Source organism: Neopelma chrysocephalum, unplaced genomic scaffold (genome assembly GCF_003984885.1).
Source record: "Neopelma chrysocephalum unplaced genomic scaffold, ASM398488v2 Primary Assembly neopelma1_96921, whole genome shotgun sequence".
Taxonomy (NCBI): domain Eukaryota; kingdom Metazoa; phylum Chordata; class Aves; order Passeriformes; family Pipridae; genus Neopelma; species Neopelma chrysocephalum.
This window is the reverse complement of record NW_020925564.1, coordinates 190,572-203,892: the sequence shown is the minus strand read 5'-3', so window position 1 is coordinate 203,892 and position 13,321 is coordinate 190,572. Positions and strand designations below refer to the sequence as shown.

Here is a 13,321-nt window from a genome sequence, read left to right as displayed (position 1 = left end):
TCCATTTTTTTTATATCCATTCAGAGCTCTTGAAGCCTACATTAATTTAGTAGGTTCTAAAGCCATTTGTGAACTCTTACTAAAAGAAGGAAGAAAAAAAGAAAAAAAGGAAATTAAAAAAAGATGAGGAAATCACCCCCAAAAACCCACCACCTAAACCTGACCTGTCCAGCTTCATATCAGAAGCTATGTCTTCTCATGAGGTAATATTTTTCCCAGGATTTAGATTAGCTGGCATTTGATGCCCCTGAAAAGAAAATACTTTTAAGTAAATCATGTTTTCTATACATACATTCTTTTCTGCTACGTGCTAATTTGTTCTATCTAAAACAGAGATAATGTAATTTCAGCCAACACTTGATGATGAGCATATTGCACTCATCTCTTAGTCTTTTGGACTTTCCTGGAGAGATAGAGGGAATGGGAATTCAGTGTGGGTAAAGAAACCGTATTTACTATTTGCAAAGCATAACTTTGTGTTTGAGCCCTGGGGGTTTGAGGTGCCTCTGTATATGGCTGTTTCTGCACATATTGTTTGTGATAAAGTATAAGACAGAGAAATATGTTTCCCATAATGTTGTTCCCTAATTTTTTTCTTTCATGTGTCATCGGTGAGGTCCCATGTATTTCTTGTCCTCACATTGCAGCAGGAAGGGCAGATTATTAAGCAGCAGTATGCAGAACTTCTAAGTTTAGGAGTCCACTCAGTGGTACAGTAAGATTCTTATTGGTCATCTTCCTCTATGTAGGATTTAAGTAATAACTGTCCCAAATTGCCAGAGATGTAGTCTGCTATAGAAGTGAATTCGAAGAGTGTTCTGAATACATTGAATGTGTCAATAACACAGAATGACTACAGCTGTGATTTCCGTGTATGTATTTGAATTCTGAGTAAGCTGTGTTGTTTTCGAAAATTTTTGTTTGTATCTATATTATTAAACACAGGGCAATGTCCATAAAATCTTGGAAAAATGCAGCTTGCCACTTACCGGGAAACAATGCGTTGACCGTATCATTACAGAGAAGGTAAAGTACTTTTCTTGAATCCTTGCTAGCAAATTCCTCCTCCATCCCAAGTGAAAGTAGTAAAGCTTAGTGAAAATGAAGAATATATTTAGTATCTGTTGCCACTGAAGGGAAAAGACTCCCTTGGAGATCAGGTCCAAAGGTCTTGGGGCTCATATTTTTCCTTTTAAAGCTTTGACATGTTGCATGCTGAACTGTACCCTTAGACACTTTCAGAACAAAGATGCCATGTATGACAGGCATGAAAAGTGTGTATCTCCTTATTTTTCCCAAAGTATTCCTGAAAATTTGCTGTGAGATGCAAATCTTCAAGTACAGCTGTAATCACAGCTTGGGGTTTTTTGGTTGTTTTATTATTTTGGGGGGGGGGGGGGGTGTTTTTGGGGTTTTTTTTGTGGGGTTTTTTGTTGTTGTTGTTGTTGTTGTTGTTTTGGGGGGGGTTGGGTTTTTTTGTTTTCCCCCAGCAGAGCACACATAAATTAGACAATCGGCACCTTCCTTGGTGTGTACTACAGACTGTTTCAGCTATACCTGTAACTGTAGCGGAGCTTTAAGTCTTTTGTTCTTACTTGATTCCGTTAGTGGAGCAATTTATTCTCCAGTGCAGGTACATATGAGCATCTGATATTGCTGCTGCTCAAAGTACATTAGTGGATCTTTTCAGTAAAGGATAAGTGACTTAAGGTTTTTGCTGTAATCATACTACTTTTATTATCAGTGTTTACATTTTTAAGGACTTAGAGTAGTCCCTCTGTGAGCCATCTATCATGCCAAGTAGAATACATCAAAGGTGCTGATGTAGAATTTGCTTTCTCCAGTGGTATATTGCTACATTTAAAGGATTTTTCTTCACAAAGTAAGGAAAAATAAATTAAAATGTGGAAGTTTTTTCCAGTCCTCTACTCACTGGCCACATACAAATGTAAGGTACAAAGAAAATGAGAGGGAACAAAAACTGATAGAAAATAAATAAGCAGAATTTCTCTTAAGATTCATCACTTGCCAAATCTTGTGGCTTTATTGGGAGATGACACAAATGTACAACAGCATTTAGATAATGTTGCAAATTCTGTTACCACAGTAGCATCTTAGTGTGCGTGTTCCCTTATGCCCAGCTTCTCTTTTAAGGCTTAGAGGAGCTGTCATTTTTTAGTCCCATAAAGTGGTCTCATGCGCCCAGAGGACAGCTAGTCTTCAGTACACTTCTGTGATGAGCTTAAGACTGCACTTTTATTTCAAATTCAATCTTCACTGGTCTTTTGCTACTGAACTTTTATTTTTAAGGAAAATTACTTTAAACCTTATGGTTTCCCTGGCAACTAGCTTGCAACCTGTGTATCTCCCTCTGGTAGGCACTATTAAAGTGCACATTGTTGTACAGGTGTTTTTATGTGATGTGCTTGTAAGTCTCAGAATTGGATTGCATATCTTATGAAGACATCAGGAAGAACAAGCTTTGCTCCTTCAGCCACTTCTGCCCAGGCTTTCTATTGAACATACAGCAAGAAATGTTGTTCAGTGCTAGCTTCTGAAAATACTAGCATTTGCACTGGGTGTGCAGTAACTGTAGGAGAAACTTACAAGGAGACAAAGGTGATCTGTACTCTGTACTGGCCTTAAAATGAAATAAAACAATGAGGGAGATGCTCACTTTTCCTGTTTCTTTCATGGTCTCTTGCTGGGCATTGTCTTGCAGCAAAGAATGTTTCAGCCCTTTCCTTTGGACTTCCCATTCCCACCAGATGGGAATGGCAGGCGTGGTCCTCATTTCCTATAGAGGTAAACAGTTGTACATTTGCCCCACAAAACTAACACATATAGTATTTTAAATTCTTTCAGGTTCAAAAAAATGTAGCAGAAATCTTTATTGATCAGTCAGAAAAGTGAAACCAATTGATAGTGGCATCTTTTGTTACTGAGGGAATGCTACCTACTTCAGCACACTGTTTTGTACAATATTACCATTTACATCCCTGCTTTGATAATAAAAAAAATAATTGTGTGCTTTTTGATCTTGGTAGGCGGTGTTTGATGTGGACAAGAAGAAGGGATTGACTCTCATAGAAATCTGGGAAGGACTGACAGTGGATGATATCAAGAAAAGCACTGGCTGTGACTTTGCAGTAAGTAATTTTACAAACACATATGGTTAGTCTGGAGTCAAAACAAATATTCTCCACAAATGCTCATCACATGAAGACTTGTAGATGAAGTAAGTTTCTTCTTTACAGGTGAGGACTGAATAGATTGCCTCTGGGATTTACAATAAAAACATAATTTAAGGTTAATCTAGTGTGATTATGTCAGAAGCATCAGAAGCTAGGAAAACCAGGAGATGGAGAAATGACTAAAAGGACAAGTGGAAAGGAAACTTTTATGCTTTGCAGAGGGAGCTGATCGTTTCTGAGAAGTGGATGAATATTTATTTTTCCACTGTATAAGTCAGTTTACCTAAGTCTATGTTGCTAAGTTTCCATGCTGTCTTTAGGTGGAGTTGTGAGTTTTCTCAACAGGAGTGACGTGTCCACTCTGTGTTAGTAGTGCCAGTCAATGAACTGTTCTGCCATTGATATCTTTGCTTTGTCTCTCCCTTTGTCTTCTATGAATGGAACTTAAGCTCTGCATTAATCCAGAAAGCCCCTGCCTTTTGACATTTATTCTCGTCTCATTTACAAACACAAAAATGGATTATTAATGGAAAGCTGTAGCACACTAGAGTGTAACTGAATGCACGTATGGTTGATAATATAGTTTCTTCATGGCCTTCCCCTGCATGAACATCACAAATTTTTTTCTTTTGTTTTGTGAAGTCTTTTGGGGCAGTTCAGCCCTTCTTTAGCCAAGACAGCAAGTATGACAGTATGACTGCAGAGCATTCAGTATGTGAAAGGGTTTCTTAATAAGGCTTTGAGCGTACTGTTGATAGTAAGTAACACTTTCAGAGCAATGAGCCTGTGAAATTCCATTCATTTCCTGTGTCCATAAGAGAGCATTTCTGATAACTAAATATGATAGCATATGTTTTTCTTTAGAAATTTTTAAATAAAGAGCTGTTAACTGCTGAAAATACCTTAATTTATCTGAGAAAAAAATTTGGATTAAAAACAATTGGTCTGCAACTGCAGAGTGCAGAAAGCTGCTACAGAATCACTTTGGTAGGTTACTGATTTTCCAGGTAAAGTCATTATTATTTTTTAATTTAAAGTGGAAGCAAACTTCCATATTCAGCAATTCTGTGTGCAAAAGAAATTATTTGTTCAGCTTCTGACTTTGATCTAGGAAAAAATTATCAGTTTTTTAAAACTTTCATCATGTCAGGACATCTTTTTCTTGCACTGACCAATCTGTCAAACAGCTAGCATCTAAAATTAAAAATGAACTTTGTAGGTTTGTAACTATTGCAATCAGTCACTTTGTTTTGTTCTTTTGTGTTTAATTTGGGGAGTAACTTCATAATGAATTTGAAGGTGTGACGTTTAGTAAGCATTTGCATAGATGTAAACTACAGGAAAGGACCTCTGTTTTCAGAACACACTAGCCCTTATTTTCTCAAAACCTGCTTGTTTGGAAGGATCTGGGGCTTTTTTTTTTCTTCAGGTAACTAATATATATGTATTCAATTAAATGTGTGTTTCCCAAAGTAAAGGCCAGAAGCCTGTGCTCAAGGCAATGAGGACAAAAGCAACCAAAAAATTCAGAGAGAGAAGTGAGAAGAGTAAAATGATGGGCTATGAGGTAAAGCTTTGCAGCAGGTGTGATAGGGCAAGACTGTTAGGTCCAAAGAAAAGAGTAACACCACCCAGCAAGTTCCTTGCTGCTTTTCTGCAAGTGTTACAAAGGAGTGATATAAATTTCAAATAATTAATGTAGCCTGAAGTTAGCAGTTGATGAGAGGTATTGGAGCAATCCACTGTCTGGGTCCCTGGGATATGTCTTAGTAGGATGAGGAAGGGACACTCCACAGGCACAGTTTCCTTGTTGTCCAGAGAGCACACTCTGCTCCGCAAGGCTGCAGTAGTCAGGCATGAAATCACAAGTTGCACTAAAGCACCTGTGGGCATGAAAAATGTAGATGCTGCTTGGCTTATGCATTTACAGGTACTTTCCTTGAAAGCAGGTGGCTTACATAAATGCTTTCAAAGTAAGGCATGTTTGCAAAGTGTGTACCTCTGCCAAAGTATGCACGGGAGTCAGTGTGACATACGGGTGAGTCATTACGTAAGTGCTTGAAATCTCTACAGCACTGCGGATGGAAAGCATGAACCACGCTGATTTGTTTGTTAAACCTGTGGCGTGGAGGCGCACTAGCTCGCTCTTTCCTTCCTTCCTTCCTTCCTTCCTACCTTCCTCCCTCCTTCCCTCCCTCCCTCCCTTTTTTTGTCACCCCTTCTCTAAAGCACGTTTCCAGACCACAGTGTCCAAGTCCTCCTCTCGTTGAAATCCTTACCAAATCTGTTGAAATCTTTGACAGCAAGACTGGGTTACTGTTGTGTAATATTGGACCCTTGATGGCTTGATTTTCATCTATACCAAACAACTCTATGTCCTTTGCTTAGTTTTGAAGCTCAGAAAATAAAGATTTGCACATTGTGATAGGCATTTATTCAGAAAGCAGCATCCTTGGTCCTTTATTCCACATTTCAAGACTCTACCTCAGGCTTTCTTGCAACAGTAGGATTTGTGCTTGCGATTATTTATGTTCACTGAATGAGACATCTTGGTTTTATATGGGTGACAGGAGCTTTAGTGATACTGTGTTGCCACAGTAAAAGCAGGATCATGTTTCCTAGTTTGAAACAGAACTAACTGGGGGAAAATGAAGAGTTCACCCCTTTTTCTAGTAGCTTTTTTCAGTGGATGCAATGATTGATCCGAACTAAAGCAAATATCTCTGTAGGATCACTAGAAGTGAGATTTTAAGGGATTGCTGTAGCTTTGTATATAACTACCTCACCCCATGCAGACTACTCCTATTTGAAGAGGAGAACTTCGTAGTCTGTATGGCCTTATTTGTGTCACATTTGACTATACAGTCCCATTTTCACAGCCTGCTTACTTGGAAAAACATCTCCTAAAGAACATTTGCAACAACAAAATGTCAAAGGAAACATGATTTAAACTTAACAATCTTCATTATAGACTGGCTCATATAAAACATGAACAATTCACCCTCAATTTTACTGTGCTGTGGAGACAAAATGTTGGTTTATCTTGTATGCTTAAATCAGATTTGCTGTAGCCTAGCATGTAGATCACCTTGGCAGGTAATCTGTTTGGACTTGTACTGGCTTATACCATTGATGAGACCGTGACAGAACATACTTTTGCAGATGTATTTCATTATAAAAATCAGGATAAGTCTAAAATCCCCCCACACCCCCCACCTATTTTTTTCTTAATGTAAAACAGCAGTTTTACAAAATGTTCTTGAAAGACAGTGTGGAGAATAGGAAAAGCATTTGCCAAGGCAGATGCTTAAATAGAAATGTTTAAAAAGAATGTTTAAAAATAAATTATGTATGTTTAAAAAGAAAGTGACTGTCCAATTGAGTACAAAATGGTACAGGATATTGATTTTATTTTCTGGAATTACATTTTCCTTTGAGAAACATTTTCTTTTGAGGCTGTTGCAGGATTGAGTTGATTTTAAATGGATGTTGTGTTTTTGTGACTTTTGTATCATACATACATACATACATATATATATGATGATGGAATTGTTTGATTTTATCTGAAATTAAATACAAAATAGGAGTTAATAAGAAAAGCAACTTTTATTAATTTAACGAGGTAAGCAACTTTTAACAAATATGCTAACTTTTTTTTTTAGAGTCTCTTTTTACATTTGGAACAATAACTTGCTTTTGCACACTGGTCAAGGTTACCAACTTATTAAGACTCAGCATTTTTCAGAATCAGGCCCTGAAAGAACACTTGCTATATAGAAAAACAATTAAATGAGTACAGAGCTGTTTGTGTAGCTGAGAAGTATAGTTAGGGTTTGGAAATCAGGGAGTCAGTAGGCTTGAATTGCAGAGAATCTCTGAGACTATGTCTTCTTACCAGTTCAAAGACCATGTGCTGGGCTGCCCAGGCAAACTTCTCCCCGTACACCTGTTCAACATTAGCAAAGTGTTTTGAAGCTTCCAAGATAAGATGTTCTTCCCATAAGTGAAATAATGATAAGAATGTGTTGCTTAGGAGGTGCTGTAAGAAAGTATCAACTCTGTGCACTGTGAAACAGTCTACCAAATCCTTACCAAATGCTGTGCTCTTAGCACAGCGTGACACTGAATTGACTGCAGTACCAGAATTTAAAGCAGTGGACTTGGGAGGCTTTCTGCATTTCAGATTTGAGTACTCCATGTTTTCTAAGCACAAACGTGTGTAACACTTGCATTTTTCTGCTTATTTAATCACATGTTATGTAGAGCAAACAATTTGGGTCCAGTTTGGGTCCAGTTCTGAGTGGTGCTGGGCTCTTGTCACCTCCATTACCTTCAACAGGCATTGGGGCACATCACACTCATGGGCCCCACACCCTTTCTGAAGCAGAGTGTGATAGACACAAATGACAGCTGTTAGCATCAGATGGGCAGACATTACATTTCATGTAATATGCTCATCAAATATGAAACGCTTGATGTTTTGATGGCACCGAAATCTACAACATTAGAAAAAGAGTAATCTCCTCCAGTAGCTGCCTTTTGTCATTTGCAGAATACAGTTCTTAGTGGTTCTGTCTTCATCCTCCAGCTTTTACCTTTACCTCAATGGAACCATCCTTGGTGGAGGCAGAAATAGGCTTAAATTACGCAAGACACATCAGAACTTGCACTCTGAAATGTTGAAACATTTCTGGAACTAATCCAGGAATGCTGATGCACACAGGGAGTTTCTCCTCTACACTTGTACCTATTGTACTCTTTATTATCCTAATTCACACACAACTTTGAAAAAATCAATGAATGGTTGCCATCCATTGAAAACATTTCATTAGCATTTGATACGTAAACACATTCTTCATGAACTAAGCTTTCCTCAATGGCTACTCTCATAAGGTAATAAATGATGACACATACTGGCTGGAGGAAAGATAACAGAAATAACTGGTACAGAAAATACAACCCTGTACTTCTAAAAGAAGGAGGCTTTAATGCTTGAAAAGGCCCTTATATGGGTTAAGGAGGCAGAAGGATGCAGTAGGTGAGGTTCCCATGGGACACGTTAATCAACTAGGAGACAGATTGTCCATGGAACTTTTTCCTGGAACTTTTCATCCTGAACAAGTAAGATCACATGAGTTATTTTTGATCTTCATCCTGGGGCACCTAATTAAATAGGGCTGGGAACAGGAGATAATTAAAGGGGCTTGGATCTTCTGTGGCAACCTATTCATCACAGTATTTCTGTAGACCTGCGGTCAGAGTTCAACCAAATGTTAACCACTCATACTCTGAAAGGTCTTCTCTGTATTGTTCCTATTTACACATTCTTTCCTTATCCAGCTTCCTGTTTAGGCTTACTGTGTTTTATTCGTGGTTTGCTGTACATTTATAGTATCGCTAACTGATTTTTTGAGTATAGGGAATTAGAAGACTAGAATACGTAAATGTTTCCTCACACAAAAATTAATGTGAATGGAAAAAGGCAAGTTTTTTTAAAAAAGTAAAATTAAAATTATTAAACTAGACAATCATCAATCAAATAAAATTGAATGTGAATGGAAGAAGGAAAATTTTACAAAATAGGAACAATTAGAAATATTGTACTATATTATCATCAGGCATTGTCCGTGTGCATTGAACTCTCCTGCTGCTGTTCATGGCATTGACAGCCACCTAAGACTCTGCAGGAGGCAAGTACAGGTTCAGCTGCCCAAGTTTAATCTGCTTGCATTTTTACATCAGTAACCCATCTCAAAATAAATGAAGTTGGGAGGCTAGATGCTGATACCACACATCAGTTGTATTCTTGCATCAGAAAATTTAGTTGTGGGAGTGTTTATCTCTGAAATACTGCACATACTTCAATTTAAATAAATACAGTGTCAGTAGTCTTCAATGGTACATAGTTGGTAGAGGTGGAAGTGAATGGTGGGTTGTACTGCTATAACTTATCTGTGTGCCAACTGCTGTGTTTTTTTCCCTCCTTTCTGCCAGGTTTCGCCGAAGTTAATACCAATGAGGCAGATTTAAATGTGAAATACAGACTGGGCTTAACTTGTCAGAAGGCTTGTTTCCAAATGGGAGAAATTGGTGAATGTTTTGCAGTTCTACTTTTTTTTCCTTTTCTTATTTTATAAGGGCTTTGTAAGTAGTTTCCAGATAGTTAAGCTCAGACTTTGACTATAAGCCTGAATTGTATTCTGCTTTCATAACATTACCAATTTTAATGGAAGGGTGAATATATTCCCTAAGTTTTGAATCCTATTATACTAAAATGTTAATGATGATTGTAAAAAAAAAAAAAAAAGCCTTGTAGTCTGTCTGCCAAATACTATGTTTTTTACACAGAATTAGAAAACAACCATGCAAAACTTATGATTGCCTCTGCGTATCCTGATATCTTTTGCTCTGGAACTGCGGCACTTATCATGTCCATTCTCCTGTAAAGTTGTGGGGGTTTTTTTCTGGAGTCATCTATAACAAGTATACGTATCTGCAGAGAGACATCGGGAATATGAACTTTTCTTGAGCCTTTTAATCAGTCTGTGATAAAACTATTTACACTGGTGGAAATAACGGGGACCTAAATGTATCTGCTGCTTCCACGGTGTGTGTATTTTGGTATTAGGAAGCCTACACTTCCCAAAGTCCAACTGTGACCCTTTATATTTCGATCATACAAACTAGAATGGGCCTGGTATGAAGGAGTAATATTAAAAAGGCTCCGTCCCCATGCAGACAACTGGTAGCTGCAGAATTTCCCACGTTAACTACTCTTACTCTCCAGATATAAAGCTTCTCCCCAGATCCCAGTCAAAGGCAAATGAATATTATTTCTGGAGTGAGGTCTGTCCATCCAGTGTTACACAGAGAAACCGGGGAAGAGAAGATTGTGGACACCTTGAAGATTCTTAAGAAGGGAAATGGATAGTTAAGAGTAAAAGCAGTAAATCTGCACCACTTCCCAATCAAGGCATCAGCAAAATCTAAAGAATTTGTAACCCAAATTTATAATAACTAGAATAAATGCCATAAGACAATCAAAATGAAAAGACATTATCTCAGAGTGGTTCTGCTGTTTGGTGAAGGTCTTTTTTTCCCTGTTGTTAATTACAAAATAATTTTCATATTTTGTTATTTTTGCAAATAGGTGACATGACAGCATTGGATCTCACATACCAAATCAGCACAATATGTCTTTATTATACAGAGCATGAACTGACTGGAAATCAACATTTACTAAAATATAGTCTTTTCTCTGAGCATAATGGTTTCTGTCATTTCTGTCATTTGTATAAATAGGAGCACTTAAAACACTTCAGTTAAAATAATTCCTGATATAATGTTTGACATCAGGACTGGAGCATATTAAGTGACTGAAAAGCATGTAAAATGTAGATACACAAAGTGTACATAATGCCTATCATACATGTAATAAGCAGTGTTGGGACATGATATAGAAGGGCATTCTAATACTGGGTGAATGAGGGATTCACCATAATCCATATGAGTTGTGGAAGGAGTATAAAACAGGTCTCGGGAATAAGATAGGAAAATCTTGCAACATTTAGCGCCTGTACTAACCTTTGTACTGGTTTTTTCCATTCTAAAATAAGAAATCCTTCTTTTTCATGGAACAGCTACAGAATTAGCCTTGATCCACACACAGGTTTTATAGCAGTAAAACTGTTTCGATTGGAGATACCATTTTGTATAGTTGCACTTACCCTAAACAATTCTTTGATAAACTCTTGTCAATACCGTAACAGGTTATCCTTCATCCCAGAAAGAAATAAACAAAATGCCTTTGTAAACACCATTATGCCAGTACAAAAGTGCTCCAATACTATAAACTGTATGACTTGAACTTGTGGCTGCTAATGGGTGGTAGGCTCTTGTACAACCTGAACTTGTAGGAAAGACCTGATGCTGAGCCCATAGGAAAGACTTATGTTGTACAAAGACTAGTGCTAATTTCATGATTAACATATACGAGTGATTTGGTCGATAGGTAATTTGCATTGAAGACTTGAAACTGCATTTATCAGAGTGCTCCAGTATACCTTAACCCAGCATGTTAATTTTCATGTTTTCTCTATTTAGGTGTATTCCCTGTGTTACTCATTCCAAAAAAGTTATTTTCTTAAAAGTTTGGCCATTTCTGTTGCTGTGGAGGTGGAATGAAGTCCTGCTTACAGAGGTTTTACAGATTAAAAATCTGTATATGATAAACCCTGACTATTTTAGCTCAGTACAAACAGTTTTGCTTTTGGGTAGGGCAGCCCAGAGGCCTCTTCCCCAATCCATACAGACAGTTCAGTGACAATTCTGACTCTTGTGGTGCTGTACACAGCAGAAGGTGCCTATCCTTTCCTTCAGGGCCAGAGTTGAGTGAAGAGCTACTCTGAGGGGATAGGTGTCATCCCTGAAGGTTTTTCATTCATCTTCACTCAAAGTTCTCATAGACAATACTCAGAATGGATGCTGGTTTTTGAGGAGGAGTATAAAAACTTTTATACAGGGGAAGGGAGTTACTATTAACTTCTCCAGAGGGAAAAAATAACCCAACAAAAAAAACCCCGAAAAACCAAAGAACACAAACATTTAAATAGCTGTGAACAAGTTCTTTAAGAAATCTATACATGAAATGTTGATCTATTGCTACATTAGTTGTAGGACCAATTAGTTAATTGCAGTGAACATTTTCTGACATTTGTAAAGTACAGGAGAAGTGTCTGAGGGCAGGTTCAGATGTACTCTGCTTCTGCCATAGAACTATGCTTTGCTGGCACACGCACAGAAGCCATTGTTGTCATTAACATATGGCTATAAAAAGACTAATGACCTGGTAATGTCTGGGAGTTTAATACCTTGGTTTCTGAATCAAAGAATTAGGAGCCAAGAACTCCTGATTTTCAGCTTTTCTGGTTTTCCACTTATTGCCTTGTGGAATGTCTGCTGTGTTCTCTGCCTTGTCTCCTGTTGCTGAAAAAGGGGATGTTTTTCTTCCTACCTCACAGGGATGTTGTGAGGTATAAGAAGCTAAGGTCTGTGCAAGAGGTTATCTTTTCCTCTTCAACTTGGGGATCACACGTGATCAAGAGTGTGCAAGAGTACTTGTAGACTGTCGAACATGCTGTACATTTGAACTCTGTGTCTTATTTGTATCAGTGTTAATGCAAGAGAGAAGAAGTATATGGTGCTGAAAATTGGGGATAAAAGGAGAACAGGCTCTCTCCATATACAGCAGTGATGCTGTAGCAACAGGAAACAAGGTACGGATGTCACACAGGAATTTTTTTATCTTGAGGACAATAGATGTGGTAGAATATTGGTATTGTTATGAAAATGTCATGTGTCCGCACAAGCTAATTGCAACAAGCTCTGAATCCACTTTTTTAACTCACTTGTCAAGCAGGATTAGAAATAAAAGCACTCCTAAGCATTTCCCTCTCTGTGGACGCAGGTGTGGTTCATAGGTAAGGTATACTCTGAGCAGTAGTTGCAATGATTGGTGTTGCAGGGATGAAGGTTTATTGGGACGTCACTGAAATCATTCCCTGCTTGACAGCAGTTCATGAGACAAGTTGATTCTCTTTGTCCTGAAGAAGAAGATGATTCTACTGTATTATCACATTGGACTTATTTCACTTTATATTTTATTGATTTTTTCCATGAAAAGCAAAAAAAAAGAAAAAGGAAATATTCTAGAAAATGTAGTTGTACTGTAAACTCTGCAAGTTAAACATCAAAGTCCTTCTTGTATTTGCAAAACAATCAATAAAGTAAAGATGTAAAATCTCAGGTTTTGTCTATTGTTACCATTTTTCGTGGTGTTCTATTCTGCTATTAGGAGCTGTAAGAGATTAGCTCATGTTCACACCAGCATGTCACACCTCAGCACATGCCAAAACATCAAGGTCTTGGTTGAATGTGGATAGGTTTGATAAACAGAAATAATGAAGCTCAAAACTCAGCTAACAGCTGGATTCTCCACGTTCTCTCTTCTGGCTGATGCGTCTGTTGGGTCAATCTCAAGCATAATTATCACATTCATTTTCAAAATGACTTGTTTTTCAATCAAGTTAAATAATGGACTGCATATGTAGTCCTTAGAGAAGTGATTT

At 37.7% G+C, this 13,321-nt stretch overlaps 1 protein-coding gene across 1 annotated transcript in view; it reads left to right on the top strand.

The window, feature by feature from the left end:
* OXCT1 (3-oxoacid CoA-transferase 1) overlaps positions 1-12,998 on the top strand; it is an 87,156-nt gene extending 74,158 nt beyond the window's left edge. Inside the window, exons 15-17 of the mRNA XM_027670578.1 lie at positions 946-1,026; positions 3,048-3,149; positions 9,189-12,998. Coding sequence (XP_027526379.1) covers positions 946-1,026; positions 3,048-3,149; positions 9,189-9,224 — 219 coding nt within the window. The 3' untranslated portion in view covers positions 9,225-12,998. The remainder of the gene's footprint in view (positions 1-945; positions 1,027-3,047; positions 3,150-9,188) is intronic.
* Positions 12,999-13,321: the final 323 nt, after the last annotated feature.